The sequence below is a fragment of the Cibotium barometz genome, chromosome 51 (assembly GCF_041138505.1).
Source record: "Cibotium barometz isolate CiBa-2024 chromosome 51, ASM4113850v1, whole genome shotgun sequence".
Lineage (NCBI taxonomy): Eukaryota > Viridiplantae > Streptophyta > Polypodiopsida > Cyatheales > Cibotiaceae > Cibotium > Cibotium barometz.
In genome coordinates this window covers 17,203,090-17,230,468 of record NC_141096.1, presented here as the reverse complement: position 1 = coordinate 17,230,468, position 27,379 = coordinate 17,203,090, and the positions used below count along the sequence as shown (strand labels likewise).

At 44.4% G+C, this 27,379-nt stretch overlaps 1 protein-coding gene across 1 annotated transcript in view; it reads right to left on the bottom strand.

Annotated features, from left to right (window-relative positions):
- Positions 1-9,805: 9,805 nt before the first annotated feature.
- Positions 9,806-27,379, bottom strand: part of CLC-F (chloride channel F) — a 75,919-nt gene continuing 58,345 nt past the window's right edge. Inside the window, exons 2-9 of the mRNA XM_086787908.1 lie at positions 13,476-13,878; positions 13,036-13,230; positions 12,479-12,933; positions 12,228-12,332; positions 11,760-12,008; positions 11,044-11,256; positions 10,613-10,854; positions 9,806-10,241 (exon numbers count right to left, since the gene is read on the bottom strand). Coding sequence (XP_086644034.1) covers positions 10,169-10,241; positions 10,613-10,854; positions 11,044-11,256; positions 11,760-12,008; positions 12,228-12,332; positions 12,479-12,933; positions 13,036-13,230; positions 13,476-13,878 — 1,935 coding nt within the window. The 3' untranslated portion in view covers positions 9,806-10,168. The remainder of the gene's footprint in view (positions 10,242-10,612; positions 10,855-11,043; positions 11,257-11,759; positions 12,009-12,227; positions 12,333-12,478; positions 12,934-13,035; positions 13,231-13,475; positions 13,879-27,379) is intronic.

Sequence of the window (27,379 nt, the reverse complement as noted above, 5' to 3'; positions counted from 1 at the left end):
ACAGCATCCCTGAGCATTGATGAGAAGGTTATGTCCATACCATTATGGACCTTAGCAAATCAAGGAAAACAAATCACTGCAGAGGCAACACCTCAGAAAATAGAATATGCACCCATTGTGTTGAAATTGCCTACACAATACCCAACATACAAGGGCACACATAAATGGGTTCCCAAGAATCAACTCGAGGATCAACCAGAGAAAAAGGAGAGAATGACTAATAAACGTATTCAGGGGCAAGCCCAGTTCAAAAGTTGGCCATTGCTAGCATCTACTAAGTGGCAGAACTTCAAGCACTTGCAAAGGTCTCATGACTGTCATCGTCGTCATCATCAGTAATGGGTCCGAAAAGACCTACTGCAAGCACAATGCTACTATCAAGGCAATACAGCAATATGGGTACCCAAACCAAAGTCCCTGGCTAACACCACAAAAGGTTCTATTACAAAGAAATGTGAGGGCTTGTAGCATCAACTCCCTGAGAGAGCCAACACCACACCTGCACTTGTGTAGAGGATAAAGAAAATTCAACCAACTGAGTGGAGAATGACCCAGGAAACAACAATACCTACTCTGAACACACAGAATGGAACAAGATATGTGAAGGTGCATGCAAAGGTATTCCAAATGGAATTAATACACAAGTAGACACAACAACAAAAATATTCAGCTGGGTGGAAGGAACAATAAGAAACTCCCAAATAGAGTTAAAAAATTTACATCAAAAAATGCCAAAAAGTGCCAAGGAGAACCCTTGGTTTTCATGGGTGGTAAAATTAAAGGGACAAGGTAAACAATGCATCATCATGTGCATGTGTGAGTGTTTGAGTACGAAAGATAAAAATTCGATCTTATAACTTCTACGTGAAACTGCGGCAAAATGGTTCACGATGTGAACCACCCTACAGTCGTTCACGACGTGAACCATTTTTTGGTGTTTCACGCCGTGAAAGAGTGCGAAGAAGTTCACGTCGTGAAACGGTAAGAACTACGGCAACCAATTATAAAATGACACGTGGTTTTCTTTTTCTTTGCTTTCATTGTTTCTATCTTTTGTTATGTCAATGGATCGTGAAAGTCTCAAATACCTTTTCTGCGTTCGAATCTATTCATTGAATGATTAATGCCTACCCCACTGCATATAAAATCCATTGAATGAATTTTCATAAAATGAAAAGACTCCATCCTTAAATATGCATGCACTGATTAAAATCCAAGACTGTAGATTCACATCTACAATCTCACGTCTTAGACATTCACGTCTGCTAATTCACGTCTTAGACATTCACGTCGGCTAATTCACATCTAATACATTCACGTCTTAGACATTCACATCTTAGACATTCATGTCTGCAGTCTCACGTCTGAGACATTCACGTCTCCTAATTCACGTATGCAGTCTCACGTCTGAGATATTCACGTCTGCAGTCTCACATCTAAGACATTCACGTCTCCTAATTCACATCTACAGTCTCACGTCTGAGACATTCATGTCTGCTAATTCACGTCTACAGTCTCACGTCTGAGACATTCACGTCTGCTAATTCATGTCTGAGACATTCATGTCTTAGACATTCAGGTCTGAGACATTCACGTCGTCTTAGACATTCATGTCTTAGACATTCACGTCTAAGACATTCACGTCTACAATCTCACGTCTCCTAATTCACGTCTGTAGTCTCATGTCTGCTAATGCACGTCTCACGTCTGAGACATTCATGTCTTAGACATTCACGTCTTAGTCTTTCACGACGACTGCCTCTTTCACGTTCTGACCATTTACTACTTGACGCTTCAAAACCCACCCATTCACGTCATGATCAACATACTAACACTAACATTATTAACTACCAAAAAAAAAGAAGAAAAGAAAAGAAAAAGAAAAAAGTAACTTCCACCAGTCATTTGACTGGTGGTACATGATGATGTAGATGTCGGTTTCCGAATCCGAGACACGAGAGCAACCCTCAACAACACAAGCAAGTAGTGCTACTACAGGGTCACCATCCAGTCAAAGACTACAGAGTGCCAGCAAATTAAAGACCAACTTCTTGGGCCCTTACGCCCAGTCATTCCAGGGAACACTCATCAGGAAGGATGTCACCACACCACATGGAAAGGTAACTCTCCAATGCCACAGTAAAGAGTGCCTCCATCTATTAGAAGATGTTGAAGTCAAAGCTAAGCTCGACAAAGTTGGCCTCAGCAGAATGGTAGAGGTAGTACCCCTAGGAGTTGACACCGACCTCTGTGCCAAGTACCTAAGGACATAAAACAAGCAGACAAAAATAGGCAAGATTACAAAGGCGGATGGCACCACACAGAAGAGCTACTCATCACAGAAGATTTAATCAGAGAATCTTTACAACTCCCAGCTGTGGCAGTGAAGGCACACAGGCACACCCTTGATACAATGCCAATCAAAGAAATGCTAAAGAGAGATTCTTACAACTCAAATGGGGTGGAATACAAAAACATCAGAGATGAAGCCACCAAAAAAGCATGCAGAGAAATGTCATTAATGATGCAAATATAACTGGTTGACAGGTACAGGGTGGGCTTGAATAGGATAGCTAAAGCTTATGAGGAGAAGGAGGAGGTCTGGGCCTATTATCTGCATAAGGAGATGGAGAATTATTTAAAAGCACATCAATCAAAGATCAGCAATCCTTACCTCCCAACGCAGGTACTTAACCATGTGGCAAAGAGGCCTTTAAAAGAGTCAGAACTAGAGGAGAGCATGTAGCTAGCTATCATCCCTGACCAACCTATAGAAGCTATTGGAAGGATAGAAGAGGGGCAGGAAATGTTAATGGAAATGCAGGAGCTCATCAAGGCAACAAAAAAGGACTGAAGAAAGAAGATAGACAAGAGGATGAGAGGACTACTTGTAGACGTCACAATAGAATCACAACAACTAGAAGAGGTAGTGGCAACTAAAATCAGAACATACCAAGAGGCCCTACAGGAAAAGCTACTAAAAGGACCATGTTGTGGAAGGACCAGTAATCGAAGAAGTACCAATCGCAACACAAGTACTGGAGGATCCAACACAATCTAGTAAGCGCCAACGCTCGCCAGATCCTTCCAGTCCTCCAAGAAAAAGGAAAAGGTTGGATGATAAGGAGCCACTACCGCAACTTGAATCTTTCAAGGACATGGATTCACAGCATTTCATCCAGGATACATTGGAAGGATTAGAGGCACTAGTCCATGACCCCCTTACAGAAATAGGTGTTGACACTAGTGCCAACTGGGAATAGGAGTAAAAGGTGTGGCGTTACCATTTATTGACAACACATATCTTACATGATAGGAACGCCAACCTATGGAAGCAGCTAGAAATTGCCAATGCACGAATACAAAACGTAAAAGCAAATCTAGCGATAGCAGAAGACACTCATAAAGAAGTGATCATGAAGAGCTTAAAGGCTATAGAAAAATAAGAAACCAGATACAATGCCTTGGAAAGCAATAATCTGGTTTTAAGTCAAACCATTGTACACAGAAAATCAACGAAAACGCTGACTTGAATGCAAGGCTGGAGCAGGCAAAAGAGCAGCTCTTCAAAAAGAGATTGCACACACACAGAGCCTCTCAACTATGCATGCCAGGGAAATAAAAGAGTGCCAAGATAGTGCAAAGCATAATGAAGATATGCTAACAACAATTAGAGCTCCTAACGGCCCAACTAAAGGAAGAACAAGAAAGAGTGCAAAGTTTGCATCAGGAAAGAGAACAGGCTAACAAAGCGCATTAAAAAAAATCAAGGCTCTCAACGAAACCATCGTCACCAACCAAGCAATGGCACAAAGGAGTCAAGAGATCATATCACAACTGGAAGTACAATTACAGGACTCACAAAGATTGGCAACACTGGCTAAATCAAATTACTGAGGCACGACAATGGGAAGCCACTGCCATGAGAGCACAGGAAGCTACAACAAGAAGGTTTGAGGAAATGGATGCTGAGAGAATGATCCGAGAAATAGCCATCTCCAACCAACTCAGCAATGCTGACATCCGCATGCAGGATCTGGCTCGCCAATTAGCCGCACAAGAAAGGAGTCAATGCCCGGAGCCCACAGATGATCTACGTACCCTCCTTGAGTGCGCCTCGGAATTGGGACACTTGCTAGTAACTCCTCGGGCCCCTCCTCAAACTCTAACCTTGTTTTTATCTACACTGACACTCTCATTACTTCAGTATGATATCAACTTAGTTGAAGATATAGGCTTAGGAGAATTAACCCTAATTAAACAAAGTACTAAAAGGGATGCTCACCCAACGATCATTATGGGCATTTTGAGGGGGGACCTTATATTAACTAACCCTCAAGACATCTTCTTCTATCCCTTGCATCCTATAGTCCTCAACCTCCGTAGTTGGTGTCGTGTGTTACAAAATTCTGACATCCTGGACAACAGTGTCGAAAAACTCGATCTGTTTGTTTTCCAGATTGCATACCAGAGCAACGCCAACCAACTATGAGATGGTGGCTAATACTTATCAATGGGTAATTAGTCATGGGTGGCTAGAAGTATACAATACTCACTAACATTTAAATCTTTGTGAGTCCACCTTATATCACCCGATTGGCATACTTAAGCTCTATACCAATATACACAAGCATTTAGAGGCTATGCTCACCAATGTAAGCTATAATTTTGATGCCACTCACATAAATTACCCGAATATTGATATTGAAGAAATTCCTAAAATTCATAACTTTTTTAAAGCTCATAAGCCTAGCCACCCACCCCCTAGCACTGGTCAAGGCGAAGATGAGGGTCCATCTTCAGTTTCCAAAAACACTTACCCTGTATATTCTAATATCGCCAGTAGGCTTCTTCATCCTTATCCTAGCGTGCCACCTACTTTATCTTCCCAAGCTGACTGTATCTACTCTTCCTTCTTTCCGCCAGAATTAGATTTTCCCACTAACAATGCATATTCTACAGTCACACCCACAAGGCAACACTATGTACCATACCCTCTCCATGCCACATGTCCGAAATTAGAGGAATTACTTCCGTTGGGACAGGAGAAGGAATATTGTGGGCAAATGTCCCAAAACACGCAAGGCTAGCAAACCCTCATCTCTCTGACTTGCTAGAAATTCGCCTGGTCACATTCATGATTACCTATTCTTATAGAAGATGGAGGAAGCGGCATCCTGTGCATACAAGAGGTGGATACACCACCATCCACACAAATGAAGAAGCACCACAACTGCGAGATTTTGGAGTCCAACCTACATGGAGACAGGAGTTTCTAACAGTTCCTGACCAATACAGCAGAGTTTACATGTGTGTGCCACCAAGACTGCGAGTGGATCCACTGTACATGCCTATCAAGAGAAGGTGGACGCCGCTGGAGTTCCAAAACACCAAAAACAGGGACTCTCATGTTTGCTATAACTTTCTTATATTCAGTCCAGCAACATTTGGCAATATTCAAGAACAACGACAACAACTACTGACCTGGATCAGGGATACATGATCCTGCAATTGTCGCCAGTGTTAGGTTCATGAAATTATTGGTGATCCTCATAGATTAACCTAAAGAACCTTATGATGGCTTTGAAGCACAGCATCTACACTTCGACATGAACCAAGGGCCTTCAGACAAAGGGATGATGCTGTATTACCACCGCTTAAGATGTCTTGCAGCTTATATGCATCTGACATTTGAAGACATGATTGACACTAGATTCTGGAAGTCCCACTCAGCATTCCATCATCGAACACTCCGGAAACTCCACTCCAGACGTAACTTCTACCGACATGAATTCGGTGACCAGGTCTTCCGACCTCGGTAAAAGGTTCTGAGGATTGACAACATGATCCTCAATTGAGGACATTAATAAGTGTCATGCAAAGGCACTATAAAGGTTGTACATTATGAGACATTGGCCACCCAAGGCCTAGTTAGTAAGTTCTGGGCGCCCAAGTGTGAATAAGGGCCAAATGTATATAAGGTATTTTCTCATAATAATGAAAAGGACACAATCCCCTTTGTGTTATTGAGAGCTCTCTCGTTATGCTTTGTGAGAGAGTGAGAGCATTCTAGCACTGTGCCTCTTTTATGCTTGTGTGTTTATGCTTGTGTGAGAGAGTGAGAGAGAGTGTGATTGGTCTATGTGATGGTGTGAGCGACTCCACGATGACAGTGTGGAGGTGGAGCTTAGAGTTTGGAGCTTTACAAGTGAGCTTGGAGGCCTCAAGGGACTTGAGATCGAAGCATTGGTAAGTACTCCACGACGGTTGTGTTCTATTGCTCATCCATTAGGTGAATGTTTAGAGTTCCCTCTTGGAGGTGAGGTAGCCCATAACATGGATTTAGACGCTCTCTGCTATACATGAAAGTAGTAATAAGTGTCATAAAAAGGTACCCTTTGAGAGAATGTGGTAAATTCCAAGTCTCCGCAAGTGGATCCCACATTCTCTCAAAGGCATCCTTTGAAAGAATGTGATAAATTCCAAGTTTCTAGAGTGGATCCCACATACATGCCAATGAGAAGAAGGTAAAAGGTCAAATATACTCATTTTTGTTATAATTTCCCTTACTATCAGCCTGCAACATTCAGCACCATCAAAGTGCAAAGGTAATAGTTTCTCCTTTGGATTAGACCACGGTATGTGGCCACTCCTTTCATCACATATACATGCCAATAGGGACATTGCTGTGAAGCACCGTGGGAAGATGTTTAGAAGTCTGTAGATGGTAGCTCAAAACCAAGACTTACCCTAGAAAGGGATATAGCCCATTGTGTTAATTTCATTCCACCACAATGGATATCAGGTAATTGTGATCTTGAATAGAGGAGTCGTCACATCACCAAAAGATGTTAAGAAAAATGGGAAAACTTACATTGAAACAAATGGATCTAATTGTAAGAATGACTACGAGTGTGTGTGGACTTGAATAAGGTCAATGATGCAACACACAAAGACCATTATATTTTTCCCTACAAGGAGTGGTCAAAGAAGAAGCTTACAGCTTCTTGGATGGTTTCTCAATCTATAAACAAGTGTGTATATTGCCTTGGAAGACAACACAAGACCATGTTTACTATGACATAGGGAACATTTGGTTTATAATAGAGTCATGCCCTTTGGACTAACAAATCCCCTCCTACTTTTCAATGGGGGCTGATGTGTACATTATTCAAGGACTATTTGCAAAAGTGGTTACAAGTCTAACTTGTGTGTTCACTCTAGATGGAAAGATCACTTGGCTTGCCTAAGGAAGGTGTTTATAAGGTGTCAATTAGATCATATATCTTTAAACCTATTGAAATGTCAATTTTGGGTGAAGCATAAGGCTATTTTGGGACGCATTCTGTCTAAAACTTATATTTTCATAGATGATAAAAAAGTCTAACCTATCTTGGAAATACCACCCCAATAAACTACAACAATGTATAAAGATTCATGGGACATGCTGGGTATATCCCGATCTCATTATGTTCTATGCAGAAATTGCAAGACCATTTATAGACTACTAATAGTCTTTGAATGGAAGGCAAAATGTCAACAAGTATATAATAAACTTAAGAACGCACTAGCTAGGACATAATCTTCCATGTACACATTGATGCTTCAAGCTTTACAATCGAGTATGTGTTCAACTAGAGGAATACAATTTGGACTACCATGTTTGTTTTGCTAGTAGACAACTTAATGAAGATTTTTGGCCAATAAGTTTATTTTCTTTGTGGACCATCAAGCTCTATTGTATCAACTAAATAAGCCTTGTACAACTCGATGCATCACACACTGGTTGCTTTTACTTTTATAGTTGACTTTACGTTCACAATAAGAAAAGGATCACAATATATTTTAGTTGACCATTTGTCTTGAATTCCTAATAGGGTTCAATCCAATAAGCATTGATAATATACTTGTTCACACAATTAATATAGAGATATACGTTCATTCATCAACAAAATCCTATATTCAATTATTGTTATTTTCTACAATATGTAATTGATTTGTATGTTTATTTGTTTATTGTTTTATTAATATGTTAATCACCCTGTGTTGGTTATCTAACAACATTTTTGGCAATCCTACTACGATCGTTATGTCTTATTTTTGTTTTTAGAATCAGCAAGCTTTGTCATGGATTTGTTATTGGTTGAGGGACTTCCATTCCTGGCCAAACGAGCAATTGTCCAAGGTCTTATTGAGTCAAAGGATGACATCTTATACCAACGTAATGTGGCTCCTGAGCATGCAACTATTTACATTTTACTTTTCTTTGTTAAGACCTACATGTTATCCTATCTATAATTGCTCTACACATTTGTCCATGTTGTTCAATTAGCCAACCATTGGGGTATTGTGGACCACATAGAATTTAAAACTATTAAATTCTATCAATAGTCCCATCTTCCCCACCCCATATGGTTTGATGATTTTCAGATGTTCTTTCCTCCTTTGAGTGGGATGCTTGTGTCTTTTGATCCAAATATAAAATAGGAACTGGATGACCTAGAAACTCTCTGGATGAACATGGATATGACCAATAAACCATCCCCGACTTGTTGCCGGCAGGTTAGTCCACCTCGTGTCCTTTCATGGTAGATGAAGGTGAGATTGGGTAATGGATGCTAAAATACTTCCATAACCGTTTCTCTATTAACCAGATCTAGTATGGCAAATCTGCCTCCTGCTCAACCCTCCTCCTTCAAGGTCGATTTATCTAAATTTAAGGGAAAATCTGGACACTCACATTGCAGCATTTCAAACAGTATGCCATGCTAATCAGATGGTGATAGATCAGTCACCAGTCACCCAACTACTTGCAACCATTCTGACGCTCTCCAGCACTAGCAACTATCTCCACCAGACGCAATGGCACTGCCTTTGGGACTGCCCAAAGGCTCAACAAATCTGGTGGAGGATTCTCCCTCGAGCCCCACACACTCCTGTATGTCACCTGGGATCAATTGCTTGGGCCACAGGTGGTAGCGGCCTTAATTAATGAGGAGGATGGCATTGGACTTGCCCTACAACTTACGCATTTTCGAATTTCAGTCATTCCCATGTCCCTCAAACCCACATGAGCTAGATATGGGAGCTCATTAGCAATATCGCCGCCTCACACAAATAGCACACCGGATGCAGTTGACTATTGATGATTTGTCACCCCACCCACAGAGACTGTCAGCTTCATTTGGACAGATCTTGACTGGTGGAATGCAGGGTGATCTGCTGATCAGGTCAACCTCCATTCCGGCCGGAATGTGACTGGGCACCATCTGATTGGCCCTCAGCTGTCAAGCTCTGACGATCTGCCGGCTTTCAGCGCTCCATTCCAAAAGCTGACTTGTTTACGTTCTGCATTCCTACATTTTGGGTACTGAGTTGGCGTCATCCTGCTGTATTCCCACTGCTAACGCGTTGTGAAATTATTTGTTATATGCAGGACAGCTCTTGTGAACTGACGTGGCAACATCTGCATGGTCTGATTACGTCCCATAAGCCTAGGCCATGACGGCCGGGAATGGTCCTTCCGGGGACCATTCCCTACTCCATGAAGACTCATTTGGCAGTAACACCCCACCCCACCCCCCCCCCCCCCCCCCCCCCCCCCCCCACACACACACACACCCCTCTTAACCTTTTGTTCTTTGGTTTTTTCCAACCTCACATGATGGTTACTTGTAGCTTATTTCGTCTTTCAGGGTTGTAGTCTGCATTGAGCATATGTTTTCTCCTTCCACTAATATAGGAACTTTTCTTAGAGGGGAATCAAAGAAATAGAAATTTACACTTCCACCTTGACAACAAGAAGTATGTCAAAATATGGTTTTCATTTCATGTAATCATTTAGTGTACTGAAGTATAAGCTCCAATCATCACAGCTACAGGTCTAATTTAGTGACAGAAACTAGCCACAAGGCTTAGTCGCTCGCTGTGTTTTCCTGTCAAGAAGGCTTCCCTTGAGGCAGACATCGACTCTATGCATCAACCCTTCCAAGATCCACAAAAGATAATACAGCTTAAGAAGGTACTCCACACATACATCATAATACATCCCTGCCTCTTTGAAGCCATGGGTGCGCTCTGTCGCCATGGGCACCTTTCAGACATTCATACTGTCAATGCATTGGACCAAGCAAATAGCGAGGCCATGAAGGTACAAGCCTCAACTTTACTAGTGCCCAAAGCTGAGCTCCTCTTCCTCTTCTCTTTTCACAAGTGCCAAAACCCGCTTGGTTGCTTCCCTTCTACATAAACATTTCCCAAGTTCTCATGAGAGTGAGCAGAGCATCCATGATATCAAGCACGAATAAGAACTGGCACATCCTTCAGTACCAAACTCTTCACAACAAAAAAAGATCCATAATATCCAGCAAAAATAAAAGAGAACAAAAAAGATTCATTGTATTTAAGGCCGTTACACTCCTAATCCCCGCCTGTGAATAAGAGAGATCTCACCCACCCATCCCTCATGGCCAGGAAATCTCACCCACCCAACCTCCATCTGTCCAATGGGTGGAGGATCTATCTGTAAGACGCTCAGTATCAATGTTGTCTGTGGACACTCTGAAGGTTTTTTTTCTACCCCTTTTTATCTCAAAGAGCAAGAACAGCAAACCTGAGACAAACAGAAATGTCTTCTGCTGTAAGAATCGCGCAGAGCTTGCGGCCTCGGTCTTGCCACAGCCTTCCTCCTCGAGAGACCACCGGGAGTTGTTGAACATGCTGTGTAAAAAAAATATGTTGAGCAGCTTTAAGGCTCATGTCTGGATAGCACACTACTAAGTCGCTGCTATCATCGTCATCTTCATGACTGCCAAAATTTCCTGTGCATACAGCTGCAACAAGAGTAGTATTCACCTGAAATTCAGTTTTCCAAAAAAGCCATTTAGACTTGGCATTTTCATATCTATAAAAATAACCTTCTTTCATAGACGTTCCATCACAAGCCAAATTGAGACAAAAGAGGAGGCAGAAACGCGAAAGGAAGGCCGTAAATGTCGAATGGAAGAAGTGCCACACTATAAATGTTAATGCTTTGCAGCTTACATCGAGAATAGTGGTATCACCCTGAGAAGTGGCCACTGCTGCTTTGAGAACATCCCGCTGCAAATCAGATAGAGTCATAATGCCCTCCAGTAGATCATTCTCATCTACAACAAGGACACAAGACTGCCGGACATCAAGCATGGCTCGTACTGCCTCTTTCACTGTTGCCATTGCTTGCACTTTTGCAAAACTCTTAGACATTGCTTGCCCAACCTGCAAAACAAGTCAAGCTGGTGCATTTATTTACTCTGTTCTACAGTCCTCATTAACTTCAACTTGAACAAGTCAACCTGTGAGGGAGGTGTCCTCCAAGAGGCTTTAAACCCACCTCCCTTCTGGAAATCATGAACTCTAACCACTATACAGTCTATGTTGATTTGGGCTGCAATGACTTGAGTGTCAGAATTTTAGAGGGGATGTCTGAGGAGATAGAGGCACAGTGGTGGACTGATATGCCTAATAAGCACCCTCGAGTGTGGATGATAGAGACTGAGAAGCTCGCACAATTTTTTCACGAACTAGGGTTCTCGACCAATTTACACATTGCCAGATTTTCTTAGCAGCTAGCAACATAATTGCTATTTCCTTTCCTACAGAACTCCTACTGGCAATGTTAGCAAAACACATTCACATACTACCCCATGGCAAATACGGAGTCTATCATGTTCCACACTTGGGGAGAAGAACATATGGATAGTGTAAGCAGATGTTTTGACCTTTAATTCGTCTAGAAGCTCTTCTTCTGAGATCATCCCAGGGCCAACTGTGCCATCGATTGTGCACAGTTCCACATCCATTTCATTGTTTTTGATTGCCCAGACACGTTGGCCATGTCCAAAACGTGTGTTATTTGAGACAGGTGCATAGTCATGTAACGGTATGTGCGAAGTCAATGCGCCATTATGTTGTCCAGATCTTCTTTGATTCGCAATAGCTGCTACCCAAATGGCTAGTCCCACTGCTCCCTGACAAAGAGAGCTGATTCCAATTAATCCTTTGGTGGGAGAAGCTGTTATGAGACTCAACACACTGGAAACACATCCGTAAGCTCTGCACATGCTAATAAGGGTTGTGTATTGAAGGCTGACAAGTATTGTGGATGTGAGAATTGTGTTCAGAGAAAGCATAGGTACTCACCATCAGAGGAAGTGAGAATTAATTTCAGAGAAAGCATAGGTACTCACCATCAGAGGAAGCAAAATGTGGTAGTCCTTGGTCAGCTCAAAAAGCAGCAATACGGATGTGAGAGGAACAGAGCAAACAGATGCTAGCGTAGCAGCCATTCCAACCTGCCATAGCCAGAGCTTACAAGAATCAACAGTAAGTCTTGAAAATTAAAGGGAGTTCATGTGCCTAAAATCCTTCTCCTTCTCATGAGCATACATTTCATCCATATGACAGTGATTACTTGATGCTTCAAAGAGAAAGTGTGTACCAAAGCATAAGCTTGAGGATGTGCAACTGCAGCATGTCCTGGAATGGCTGCATTAATAGCTCTGCCTGCCAAGTCCCCAAAGACAGATCCCACTGCTGATCCTATCATTAAGCTTGGGGCATATAGCCCACCCACCAGCCCAGAGCCTTTGCACAGGGCTGTAGCCACCACTTTAGCAGCAATCAGCTGGGTCAACAGCCATTTTCCAGGAGCTGATGCTGTCTTTCCAGACTGTAAAATTTCTTCAACGTTTGTAAACCCCCAATAAAGGACTCCAGGGTACTTCAATGCAATCAATCCCACTCCTAGGCCACCCATTGCTGGAGTAACAGTCATTGGAATGCCAAGTCGCTCTTTAACAAAGTTAAAAACACTTGTGAACCATTCTACCAGTCGAATAAGGAGAACACTAACTACTCCACACAGCATCCCCAGCATTAAGTAAAGTGGAAGCTCTGCAAAAGCATACCTTACAATTTGTTAGAGGCTCTTAATAATTAAGCTTGCCTCAGACATATGAATCTTCAAAACCACAAACCCTGAATAAAAGCACCCACCCGCAGCTGATTTTAATTCATAAGCAGGCACTGTGAATGCAGGCCTTTCTCCCAGTAGACCATTCGAGACGGTTGCTGATAGAACAGAAGCTAAAATAATCATTGCAGTAGTAAGAGGAGGAGAATTCTCTGCATTCAATGGCCTGAGGACAGTCTCAATTGCGAAGAAACAACCCGACACCGCAGCATTAAAGCCTGTAAAAAGAGAAATACCACATGAAACTCTATAAAAATAAAGGTTCATATATGTGTATGTATCCATGCACGTGGGTGTGTCCATGCTTGCACACCTGTCTGTGCATGTGTATATGTGCACGTGGGTGGGTGCATGTGTGCATGCATGCATATGAGCGCATGCATGTCTGCATACATGCATGTGCGCGCACACATGTCCATGAATGGGATAAGGGTACATAAAGTCTGAAGGAAACAAGGGTTACCTGAAGAGATACCAGCTGCTGCACCAGCAGCAACAAGTGCTATTTTACTTTGTCTGTTACTGTTCATTATTTCAGAGTAGCCAAGTGCACAGGACTTGCCAATATCTACACTTGGACCCTCAGGCCCTAATGAACAGCCAGTTCCCAATGTTACAGCAGCCTGAACAGCTTTAATTATGGGGCATAACCCCGCAAGCAGATCGAATCTTCGCCTTTCATTGGACCTTAATGCTTTGATTTGATCAATAATGCCTAATACTGCATGCATAACTCCAACAATAACTCCCCCTGTAACAGGGATAAGCATGATGCGATGCCAGGTATCTGCAAGTCTCTGTAGTCGAAGCCATGCTGCTCCTTCATGAGGAGTTCCAGCCCATGCCCAATCATGAATAACGTGCTCCTGGTTTCCAGAATGACACAAGAGAATGACAAGCTGTACAGGCTATGGTGATAGAAGAACTTCGATTCAATTAAGCACTCTTTTTTTGAGACTTACCACAATGCCAGAATGTGTCCAGACTAAACTGAGTCTTACTTATCTCAACCATTTGGAAACACTGCTATATAAAACAAACGCTTATGCAGTATTTCAAAGTAATGATCCTGTTTGAACCCCCTTAACACTTCCACGATCTAGCATACTCAAAATTTATCCAACAACTGAGATTTTTCCTTCCAAAGACTACTATAACAAAGCAAAGCAAAACGTTTGGCTCATCAAACATGAGACTTCAATAGATATCCATCAATTCTTTAAGTAAACCACAAAAATAACAGGCACGAGGACAGGAAAGAACATGCAAGCCTGCCAGCCATCAGGGGAAGGGAAGAGGAGAGGGAAGGAGGAGGAGAAGAACAGAGTCAACATACAGCCAATCGTCAATTGGTCTAACAGGCAACCCGCACTCTAGTAGACAAGCCATGGCCCCTCCATCTTCATAATCTCACTTGGTGTTGCTAGTTTCCATGCCTAAGATGGGTTCAGACACACCAAGGCTCACTAAACCTAGACATTTGACACTGACACATACCCGTGTTAGCATATATCGTCTCTTGTTGGCTTTTATGGCATTTATGGGGGGACCATTTCTATGCTCTGGCATTCCCCATATTTTCCCCCATTTTCCCCCTATTTTAAGGGCCTTTGATGTGGGTTGCCCACCCTTTTATGGAGCTTCTACCTATTTTCAGGTCGTGTGAGGGACTAGGATGCAGTCAGCCAGCTCATATAGAAGTATATATATGTGCTGCCCTCTTCCTCACATTTCATCATTCCTTGACCATTCTTGTAGATCGCTTTGGTGAGCACCTTCAGCCCTCTGCCTACAAAGTCCACTCCTCACCTACAGGCTGGTTGTATCCACTCTTTTCTTGAGGATTAGTTCATCAGCGTTTTGCTGTTTTCTCTCATCTCTCTCTTGGAGCTTCGGCGTTTTTGTCAATTGTCTGCGTCTTTCCGTTGCCCTCTAACATGGTATTAGAGCCCAAAGACATCTAGACCTGGAATCGCTGATTGGAGGCTGATTGGTGCTGATTTTCTGCGTTTTCACGCAAACTTGGTGGCTCTTCGCAGTGGTTCATACCCGGGTTTTCTTCTCCGGAGGGGCAGATCTGCGTTTTTTTTCTCCTCTCCACTCTCTTTCTTTCCCGCCCACCCTCCCTACAAGTGCAGAGAGCAGCTCTTGGGCTGTTTTGGTTGCTGCCTTTTTCAGAGGAGGTACATCATGGCACTCATCCAGCCCCGGGCAGTTGAGATACCCACTCTTCCGACTTTTCCTTCAGATGCCAAGTTGGATGGAACAAACTACGACATCTGGAAAGTCATGGTGGAAGCAGTCTTGGAGACTTATGATCTTTTGGAGTTCATCACTTGACCGGTCCTCCAGCCTGACCCGAACACCGCAAAGGATGAGGATACGAGGGATGCCCTTACGCAAGAAGCTACTCTATGGGATCGGCTTAATGCCCATGCTCGGTAATTCATTCTTCTCAACTCTCAACCCTTAGTCATCACTCACATCAAACGGGATACCCATGCACATGTTGCTTGGAAGAGACTCTCCAACATCTACAACCGGAAGACACATGAAGAGAGTTTCCCTGGAGCTTCAAATGTTGAAGCTTTCACCCATTGATTCTACTTCCATAGGATCACATCAACAAACTGGAGTCATTGCGATCTGAGATTTATGGGTGCAGGAAGGAGATTTCCACTAAGGATATGGCCATCCAGCTACTTACTCAGTTGCCCCCCGAAATATGAGAGCTTCTATTCTTCACTTCTTACCTCAGGACGGACGGAAACCATTACCTAGGATGAGCTGGTGCCTATGGTCCTTGATCAAGAGAGCATATTCAGGGATTCTTCTTCAAAGAAAGGTAACCAGGCTTTCATTGGACAGAGAGGGGGGCAACCTAACAAAGGCAAAGGTGGGGCACCTCCTAAGGACTCCAAGGATGCAAAGCCGAAGGGGTCTTCAACTTCTAATTCTTCTAGCACCCAGAAGGCTTGTGATTATTGCTCCAAACACGGGCACTTACGACGACAATGCCGGAGTTGCATGTGGGATTTGGAAGGGAAGTCAAAGGACAAAGCAGCAAGCTCATCTGCCAAAGTTGTTGAGTCAGCTTTCGTCACCTTGATTGATCTCGAGTCCGAGACTCCCCCTCCAGTGGTTGAGTAGGCTCTTCCTTCTTGTTCCCACTCTTCTTAGTGGATTTTGAACAATGGTGCCACACGGAACATGACTTATTGCAAGGATTGGCTTGATGAATTGCAACAACGCCATGGCAAAGTTGCCATTGGAGATAACTCTACTATCCCCATTCTTGGTGAAGGGATAATGCCCCTCATTCATGGCAATGGAGGGAAGTACATCTCAAGAGTGCTATATGTGCCAGATTTAGGATTTCATCTCCTTTCTGTACATGAGATTTGCAAATCGGGCACTAAGGTGGAATTTATGGAGGACTCAGTGATCATTCGGGACCCTCTCACTGACAAGATTCTTTGGCAAGGCATCGAGGATGATGGCCTCTACAAACTCACGGCTCTTTACTCTTACAGATGCACCCGCACAGGCGATCTTTGGCATGCTAGATTTGGACATCTTCATTTGGAGACCCTTGTGGAAGGCTTTTCCGGAGCAGCTGGTGGATGGATTACTAGACGTTGGCACACTTGAGGGCCCTTGTCATTCGTCTCAAAGGGAAACAACATTGGGAGGCCTTTCCAAAGAAGGCTACACGAGCACCTCTGGAATTGGTTCATGCGGATTTGTGCAGCCCGATGCGCACTCCGTCTCTTGGTTCTACAAGTTATGTTTTTCTCTTGGTTGATGATTTTAGCTAGTATGCCTAGGCCTATTTTCTCAAATCAAAAGATGAAACTTTCAACAGATTCCAGTATTGTGAGCTACATGGCATTCAACGGGAGTTTGCCAACACAGGTACTCCTTCAGAGAACAGCGTGGTGGAGCAGAAGAACCGAAGCGATTGAGATGGCCGTACTGAGGCCAGGACTCACGTCACCTACAGGAGGCCAGGCCTCATGTCACCCGTAGTGTGGCCAAGATGTGGAACCCACTGTCAGGGATCCAAGTTTAGGCTTCCCATTGAGCCAGTTCCGTGCTCGAGAAGACCTGCTATTTACAAGTTCCAGGAACGGGAGATATTTCCATTGTATAATGCATATGCATGCATCTCTGCCTGTTTGAAACTATTTTCGCGTGACTTGTTTTTGTGCAAATGCCTGTAACGACGTGCCCAGTTCACGGGCAGGGGACGCCCACCTGTGAGACGTGTGAATGCTCTATATTTTGACATGGTTTGTGGCATGTGACAGGTGGTGAGTATTCATTTAACTCTTGTTTATTATTGCAAAGGTTTTATAACCTTAGCAATTCACATTTATTAAAGCTAGGCACTGGCCACCGGCTCAATGCCTGGGGCCCAAGGTCAAAAGTGTGGCCAACCAAAAGCTGGGCACCCACACACGGCCTCATAAGTGTGTGGACACTTTAAGGAGGTGCCCACCATTAATTATGGTGGGCCTCCACCTCCTCTCCCCCATTCTTCTCCACCTCTTTGCACTTTCCCTTCTCCTAGAAGCTGGCACCCAACTCTCCTTGGCTCACTTTCCTTTTTCTGTTCTGGGCAGCTGCTGTACCTGCTAAAACCCTAACAGTACCTGCTGTGGGCACCTGTTGTACCTGCTGAGACCCTAAGAGTATCTGGTGTACCTTCAGTAACGGCTGTACCTGCTGTGGACACCTGTTGTACCTGCTGAAACCCTAACAGTACCTGCTGTACCTTCTGTACCAACAGTACTGGCTGTACCTGTTGTGGGCACCTGCTGTACCTGCTGAAACCATAACAATACTTGTTGTACCTTCTGTACCTGTTGAAACCCTGACAATACCTGTTGTACCTTCTGTATCGGCTGTAACTGCTGGGAACTTGCTGTGCCGGCTGTACCACGTGTACCAGCCACTGTACCTGCTGAAACACTAATTGTACTAGATGTACTTGCTGAAAATCAGAACTGTACTCCCTGTTTTACCTGCTGAAACCCTTACTGTACCAACTGTACTTGCTGAAAAATCAGAACTGTACTCACAGATGTACCTGCTGAAACCGTAATAGTACCAGCTTGTGTACCGGATCTTCTACAAGTACCTATTCGTGTACTTGTAGAGTGTGAGCACCTGTTTGCGTGTCATGACTCAACACAAAATGAAAGAAAGAATTCTTTGTATCTTTTGTAATAATTATACTTTCTTCTATGTTTTTCATGTTTTCCTTTGAATTTAGATAAGCAAGAAAATCCATTCATTTGGATAGATTCGTGCATAGAAGCTGGCTACTGGTGAGTGACCATAGGTCATGGTGGGTCCACGCAGTGGCTAGAACATGGATAGTGCACACTTCCACCTATATGACCTGATTGGGCGCCTACGGCCGGAACTCAAGCATACCAAGGTCAAGCTCGCACACAGAAAGGATTGATGCCTAGGAGTGTGGGCTAGATCCGCCAGAACAGACAGTTACAATCGATAAGATGGCATGACCAATTAAAGTCTATGTTAGAGTGATTGCTTGATTTTCATTTCACATGAGTTAGATGCATCAGATTGAAAAACCATTACTGTTTTGTGAATGTGGACGGAAAGAGCTTTCATTTGACTCCCATATTGGGGGGTCCCTAAAATCTAGGGTTGGGTCCTAAAAAATAGGGACCTCGGTTTGCCCTAAGAAGGCTAACCCTAAAAAATAGAGATTTCCTAAAATTTAGGAAGCACTTACTATCTTTAGTAATTTTTGCATCCTAACTGTGCTTGCTAAATTTGGAGGTTTCTATTTTTTTTTTAGCAGTTGACACCTCACCACAGAAAGTTCTAGAAGAATGGACAAGTGTCCCAACACTTGTCACTTGAGCTCCAAGTGTTCTAGAAGAATGGACAAGTGTCCCAACACTTGTCACTTGAGTTTCCAATTGTCCCTCCACTTGTCCCACCTTCTAACATGTGGCTGGACACTTGTCTTTTTCAGCCTTACTTTCCCTCTAAAGCCTTGAAGCTCTCTTTCCTTATAAATACAACCCTTTTCCTCTCATTCTACACACAACTCCCTTGCTGTAAATCAGTCCCTGCTCACCCTAAAGCAGCCCACACCACTTGGGTACAACTCCTACCTCTCCATCAACGCTTCCACATGATATAACTACTCCATCTTCCACCTTTTCCCATGCTGTCCATTATTGCAGCAAGTAAATGAGGTTTCAGCTCTCTTATTACTCCAATTTCAACTTTATAAAGTCTCTTTTCCCTTCATCTTTGGATCAAGTACAAAGTTGCAGCCATTGTACAACTCTACATCAGCAAGAAGGCTAATTACTCTCTCTCCCATTCAGGCTTCTCACTCACTATGTATTGTGAGAAAATGCATTTGCATACTCGCTTGTTTTTGTATGTTCATTAGCATAGACTTTTGCATGGTCTGTGAGAGTGAAGATTACTTCTTCTTCACTCTCAGGTTGATTGTAACTGAACTCAATCCTAAAGTACTTGGATTGAGTAGAAATAAATTCCCATCTTGGGGAGGGTTGTCCATTTTCAACCCTCAATCTGGCTCCATCATATATCTCTCAACTTTACTTCCAATATGTATTGCTATCTTATGCACATGTGTTGTAACTAATTTCAGCATTGAGTTATTTGGAGTTAGTTTTATTATTAATCTATTTTAAGTGTGGAATAACCATCGAAAATAAACGAGAATATTAATTGTTAAGCATACCACGTTGTACGGGGTGCTTACATTGTGTGCCTACACTTGGGAGAACCAAGCCCGATCCTCTACGAGTTGCGTGAGCTAGGCTCTAGTACGAGAGCGTATGTTCTTGCGTGGTCTCAGAATGACACTTTCGTATTTACACAACTCCAAGTGTATGAGGAGTCGGGGCTAGTTGTATTGACTCATTCGACGAGTCTGGCTTCGACATTCTTCACCGACAAATACTTGTTTGAATAATATGTCTTCATATTATGCGTTGCATGGATTATCTAGCTAGCAAGCCCTTGGAACTTTGTACACATATAAAATACTCCAATAATATACTTTAGTAGGCCCGTTCGGGGCCCCAATGGTGGTGTAATGTGCAATGCTTCTCTTTTGCAAATTGTCTTGAGCATTGATGTATCTTTCAATGATTATGTGTATTGTGGCTAGTTCATTTTAGTGTTGACAAGCGTATTGTTCATGAGACGGTGCTCAAGGATGTTCACACCTGGTCGGTGTTGTTTCAGTGGTATTAGAGCACGGTTGTTTCCCTCTTCTCAGTAGGGAAATGGTCGTTTGGGCATTGAGCATCACATGAACAGCCGTCATTCACTATGGATAGCTATGCACACAATGGACAAGGGCCTAGTTCAACTGGTCAAGCAAGTGGCACTCATGTTTCTGAAGCCTTGGGCAATAAGCATATGCATACAGGTTAGTAGAGAAGCAAACAACCTTCTCGAGGCAAAGAGCAGATGCATGTAGATGACCCAGATGTATTGAAGGCTAAGATGGAGCACATGAAGAGGCACTTGTATGCCAAGGAAGAAGAGCTCAAAGTGTTGTATGAGAACCCACAGGTTCACAAGTTTATGGAGGCTACAAAGGCCAAGTCTATGGTGGCACACACGATGGATTCTATGGCGAAGGAATTGGGTGTGAACCCTCATGAGATAGCTCTCAATTATCTCATACGTAGTGGGGATGTGGTGAAAGGACTTGCAAGGGAACTTTGTGTTAAAGAGCCCCCATATATGAAGACGGGAAATGATGTATCTCGTAGGGTTAAATCTTATGTACACAAGGATGAGGGTTCGGTGACTTCAAAGGAAGCCATCATCCCGCATGGGTCAAGAAAACAACGAGATGTACATGGCAAAATGAGTGGCAGACATGCTGAAAATGTACATGTGATACATGCTTCTCATAGGGAAAGTGATAGGTATGTAAGCCGCAGCACTTTGCCTATGGAATTGACAAAAGAAGAGCCCCGTCATGGGCTGAAAGCTATGTATAATGTTGGGACAGCCAAGGAAGACCATGTGTCACCGGCTACTCATGCCACCAAGTATGCCCATGGTGAACAAGTTTCACACAGGGACCCTTATGTGAATGCAAGTACTAGGAGACCACCATTGCACATATCACCGTTGCATAGGGCACCTACCTCCGTGCCGCATTTTTCTCGCCATGGACATATGCATATACCTACTGCTGCCCCATCGGACAAGGGGAAGAGAAAGCTAGAAGATGAGGGTCACCATGCCAAGAGGCTTGAGGAATTTAAAGCAGGTGACAAATCTTTGAAGTTTGAAGCCTATCATGGGTGGACTTCAAAGAAAGATTTTATGCACAGTTTTTGCCTCCAAATGAGGTACAGAAGATCATAAGCAAATGGAGCAAGATAGAGCAAAAGATTTTGGAAGATCTATTTGGAGGTTTCTCCATTTTTGCTCATGGGTGAACTCGAGAAGAAAAGGAAGTTCAAGTCTAGGCTCCAAACGGTCTACAAATCCGGACTTGATACGCATCATAATGCTACTTTATAGGACTACATTGCAGCGGCTCTTGCCACTGAGTAGTTGGAGCACAAATTGCAGCGTTCTGGCAAAGGAGATCATGCATTCAAGGGCAAAGAAAGGGCTGGTCATAGCATGCAAAAGAGCGGACAGCATGCTAAACCTTTTGTGAAAGATGTAAAGAGTGGTGGGAAGGCTGAAAATAAGCAGTCGAAGGATGCCTCTTAGAAAATGCACAAGTTTAGCCTCACTCTTGAGCAAAGGGAGCAATATGCCGAGGGTAAGTGCTTCTCATGTGGCAGCCAAGATCACATGTTTCATGAATGTCTTAAGTGCAAGAATAAGGACAATGAGAAGCAACAAAAGGCTAATATGCATGCCATTCCCGATGTGCAAGGGAATATAGGTAAGGATGACAAAGAGAAGATGGTTTGCAAAGCGTGGGGACAACTTAAGGATCAGCCCGCAGTCTTTATGTTTGATGATTGTGCCACCGGCAACTTCATTTCTGTGGAGATGGCATCCACATTGAACATTGATGTAGGGGACATGGGACCCCATATTGAGGCGGAGGCTGCTTTTGTGGGAAAACAAGTGCAAGGGACCCCTATCATTGGAAAGTTGCACATACACATCCACGGGTATCTTGATCATGAGAATTTCTTGGTTGCACCATTGCACGGATGTGATGTATTGCTGGGAAAGTCGTGGCATCACCGCATTGAGCCACGCAAGGAGTACAAGACCAACCGCATTACTTTTATGCATACAGGTCGCATGCATGCTATTGATGCTGGCCAAGAGGGAGACTCCATCCAAGTTGTATCGCATGTTCGGATTAATAAAGCAATGAGAAAGAGTGTTTCTGCGTACTTAGTCTTTGTTTGTGATAAGGTTGAATGTAATGGTGTATGCATAGATACTCTCACAAGTGAAAGGCTGAAATTTTTAAATTCATACAAGGATTGCTTTTTGCATATGCATTACCAGGAGAGCTACCTCCTGAGAGACCCAAGGATCATCGCATTGATTTGTTGCCAAGTAGTTCCCCACCAAATAGATCTGCATATAGGGTAAGCGGAGTACAGCAAGAGGAGATTATGAAAAAGGTGACGGAGCTTTTGGACCAAGGTTTGGTTCAGCCAAGCTCTTCCCCATATTGCTCACCGGTCTTGCTAGTGCAGAAGAAGGATGGTTCCTTCTATATGTGTGTGGATTGCTATCTATCAAGAACCGGTTTCCAATCCCGCGCATAGATGACATCCTCGATAAACTTAATGGGTCTGCATGTTTCAGCCGCATTGATCTTAAGAGTGGGTATCACCAGGTGCGTGTCGCACCACAAGATATACACAAAACGGCATTCAGGATGTCATTTGGACTATATGAGTTTTTTATTATGCCGTTTCGTCTTAAGAATGCCCCGGCCATGTTCAATAGAATAATGGGTCACATTTTCCATGAGCATCAAAAATTCACAGGCGTGTTTTTTGATGATATCTTGGTATTTTCCAAGAATGAGCAAGAGCACCGCCAGCATTTGGCCATTGTTTTCGAAGAGCTTCATAACCACAAGCTCTTCATTAATGCGAAAAAGAGTGAATTTCTTCTTTCAGCTTCGACTGTTGCCTCACTTGAGGCCTCCACCCTGGTTTGCAAAATTGTTGGTAGCTGCCTTGCATGCGGACAACTCAGGGATCCTTTATAGACGAGCCTTATTGGCGAACCTGCAAAGATCACCGATATTCACCCTCTGTGGCACGGATACTACCAAGTGGAGTTCGACTCACCATCGGCGTCAAACCAAGTCATACAGCTGAGTTCCCTTGCACTGCGTATAGTGTTGGGGTAAAGGCATTATGCCCACCCTTATAGTGTGTACAAGCCCATAAGTTATAGTACTAAGTGCACTATGTGTACTAGTGCAATATACATGTGTGATAGGGGAGTCACACACTCATCTTCATGAGTTGACTTATCCCCACAACTCTCTCTCTCTCTCTCTCTCTCTCCCTTGTTCTCTCTGTGTATGTCTCCCACATGAACTCTAACCCTAATTATCTCTCCCATTCATACAGCACAAGCCTTCTTTGCACGGTGGCAGCACGGCTTCGATCCAACATCTGACCCTCTGGCTAGCAGGGCTTCCCAGTGACAGTTTGTTTTCCAAGCTTAGGAAGGAGTACCTTCCCCTTCTCCCGGTGATTGGTGGTGCCATTGGGAGAGTGATGGAGTCCCCCTCCACTGCTGCCTCGGCCCTTGCACAAGCCGCTGGGATTCCATCTCTTCGCATCTATGTAGCCTCGCCGAAGTCTATGCCACATTGTATATCTATTCCTAGCTTCAAGGGGACCCCATACAACAGCACGTGGAGTATTCAGGCCTTCCAGGTCAATGCTTCATTTGCAGGCAGATGGGTCATTTATCCAAAGCTTGCCCTCGGCGGCAGTCCAGGAGACCGCCTCTGGTGGTTCCTCCCCCTCATTCTCGTGCTGATCCTAACCAGGGGGCAGAGAGAGAGGCAAGCCCTTAGGCACCGGAGCACTAGGCCCCGTCTACAGACGACCCAGCTGCCAGCGAGTGGCTAACGGTTGGCCCACGCCCAGGCCGCCAGACGACCACCAGAGCCAAGCACCAGGCTGGCAAAGCTCAAGAGGATTCGGTTCTGTCAAAGGACCGTTATGAGCATTTATCTCAGCAGTTTCCCGTTGGCGATGCACCCTCTCCAGTCTCGGAGCGGGCCCCTACAACCCCACCAGTATGGCGGCCGGTCCCTCGTCGAGATCCCTCATGCATACCTCTATCACGGTTCCTCTTCCCCCTTCTTACAAATATCTCGATTGTGATCGATGGAGTCCGGAGTATGCATACGCTCACGCTTAGACAGAGGGGCGGCACATGGAGGACAAGATTAGTGCCCACCTGGCATGCCTTCGTTCCCACACGGATTGCGACTATTTCCCATCTTCGAGTGGAGGGCAGTTCTACTAGTGCCGCATCACACATAGATTGATATGCAGATAATTCCAGGGTTTAGGGGGGCCTCATTGCTTTCAGAGACGAGGCATCCTCAAAGGCGAGCTTCAAAGAGCCACCGTTGGGGGACCCATAGACATTTTATTCCTCGAGGAGCATCACCTTTCAGAGGGGCGTACCCGCCAATGCGGGAAGATTCTTCCAGGCAGGAGTCACACTTTCTGGTCCCCATCCTTCGGCCCCGCTAGGACGCAAGGAGAGGTGTGTATTTCTATCAGTGAGTAGCTTTGGCGGCAGTGACTGGCTCAGGAGTCATGGTCCCAGGACGTGCACAATGGATTACCATTTTGATCGGAGAAGATAGCGTTGGCGTCCTCAATGTTTATGCTCCGGATGCCGCTGCACGTAGAGCCCTCTTTTGGAGCACAATCCAGCAAGCCCTGGAGGACCTCATAGCGGAAGTCAAAGACCTTCACGGGGAAGTCAACACGCTCAAAGGCGTAATTTCAGAGGGAGCTTGCAGAGGCCAAGGCAAATGGTGGACTTGAAGAAGGTGAAATTCAGCCATCCATGATAGAAGAGCTCAAGGTTATCAAGGAACAAGTACGGGCAATTAAGGAAGAAGAGAAGCAACACGAAGCAAAGACTTCCTCATGGGTGGAAGTCATCACCAAGACGCAAAAGAAGATGGATGAAGCGGAGAAGTGGATAGAGGTCGCCAAGAAGGGTAAAGGTAAGGAGATAACAACCCCTACACCTACAATCATTAGCATGACTTTGGAAGAGGAACAACGAAGACGTACACGTGCTTTGCATGTGAGGATTACCGGCCTTAAAGACAGGGATAACGCTGAAGAGGAGGTGAAAGAGCTTATGGTGTTGATGGGGATTGACAGTCCGGCACACGCAAAAGCCTGGAGAGTGGGCAAAAAAAGCGGAGGCAACGGGGAAACATCAAAGGAAAGAGCTCTCATACTTCGCTTCCCCTCTATTGAGGTGAAGAAGGAGTTCTTGAAGAGACGACCCACTTTAAAGAATACAGGCATTTTTCTGGGTGATGATCTTACTCTTTCACAGCTTGCACATATGGAGGAAGTTATGCCAGAGATTAGAGCGGCAAGGGAAAAGGGAAAGATAGCATTTTATAGAGAAGGGAGGGTGGTCATCGTGGAGCGACGCTCTACATGACGGTGCGAGACCTATGGGACCAAATTAAAGCTGGCAGCCTGGAACTGCAATGGATCCCTCAGACTTGATGTAGGTGCCTTTGAGGACAGCTTTAGAGATAGAGATATAGTCTTCTACTCGGAGACTCACCAGGCTCCTTGTCAGATGATGCCACAGGTGACAGGATACAGATGGGAGACAGCTTGCAGAGTAGGGACGAGATCGGTACACAGTAGTAGAGGATCAGGAGGGGTGGCAATTCTTTTCAGGGAGGAGCTGCAACCGCTTCTACACATCGTTCGGAGAGATGATCAGGCCAGATATATATGTGGGTGAGACTGAGGGCCGACACAGGCAGATTCCTGTATATTGCCATATGCTATTTTGCTCCTAGTACATCGACATATGCAGCACCTAGAGGGCAGTCTCCTTTCTCTGTGCTAGATGATGACATATGGGAGTTCTCTAGGGATGGAGACATCATCCTATTAGGGGACTTTAATGCCCGAACGGGCAACCGCCAGACAGCCTTTTATGATACCTCGGAGGAGATGCTGAGAGAGCTGGACACTCTGGATATGGGATTAGACAGACGCTCATAGGATGTGGAGTGCACAGAGTATGGGAGATATTTGGTAGATATGGGGACTGCACATGGGTTGGCCATACTTAATGGCTTGCAGAGGTTTCCGTCAGCAGCTGGATTTACTTGCTTTCCACATAGACATGGTGCTAGCACAGTGGATTATGTTATGGCTATGCCCAGCTTTGTTTCATGCATTGAGGACTTCACAGTTGGATCTCGGCCCATTGGGGTAGTAGTGGATCATGCATTGTTGACATTGACTATCTCTTTTCACTTTACCACAGCTCAGAGGACACGAGGAGCAGATCACACTCGATATACTTTTACCTCAGAGACTGATGCTGTCTACACAGATGGGATTTATAGACGTCTGTACACAGAGGAGCCAGGGAGACCTTTGGAGGAGTTGACCCATATACTGACAGAGACTTTACATGATGCAGCGAGAGAGGCATATCCACATACTCAGCCTGGACAGAGACAGCGTTCTAGATGTATGCCCCAGAACAGCTGGTATGATGAGGAGTGTAGAGAGACCAGAGCCCGACTGCAGCGGGAGGTTGCTTTGGGAGTCACTACTCACCGACAGTCACGTATTGCCTTCCGACGCCTTGTGCGAAGGAAGAAGCGGGCCTTCCTTGCTCAGCTAGAGCAGGAATTATACCAGCTGTTCTTGAGCCAGGATTCGAGGGAGGCTTGGCGTCTGTTTCATGAGTCCTCCCCTGCTTTGGCCATCACTTCTACAGAGGTCTGGGGTAGTTATGCAGCATCTCTATATACAGTTCCTGGACAGACACCTTTTCCTGACCCGCCAGCACCATGCCCACAGACATGTACTTTCTTTACCGCAGAGATGGTAAGGAAGGCCATTGATAGGATGAAGACTGGGAGAGCATATGATCATGATGGATTGGTCGCTGAGCACTTTATTCATGCGAGAGACATGCTGGCAAAGCTTCTAGCAGTGATGTTCAATCGTGCTATGTGCGAAGGCTTACCCGAGACTTGGAGTAGGTCCACCATCGTGCCTATCTTCAAGTCAGGGGACCCTATGGAGTCGCACTATTATGATTGGTCACACACTAGCACGATTG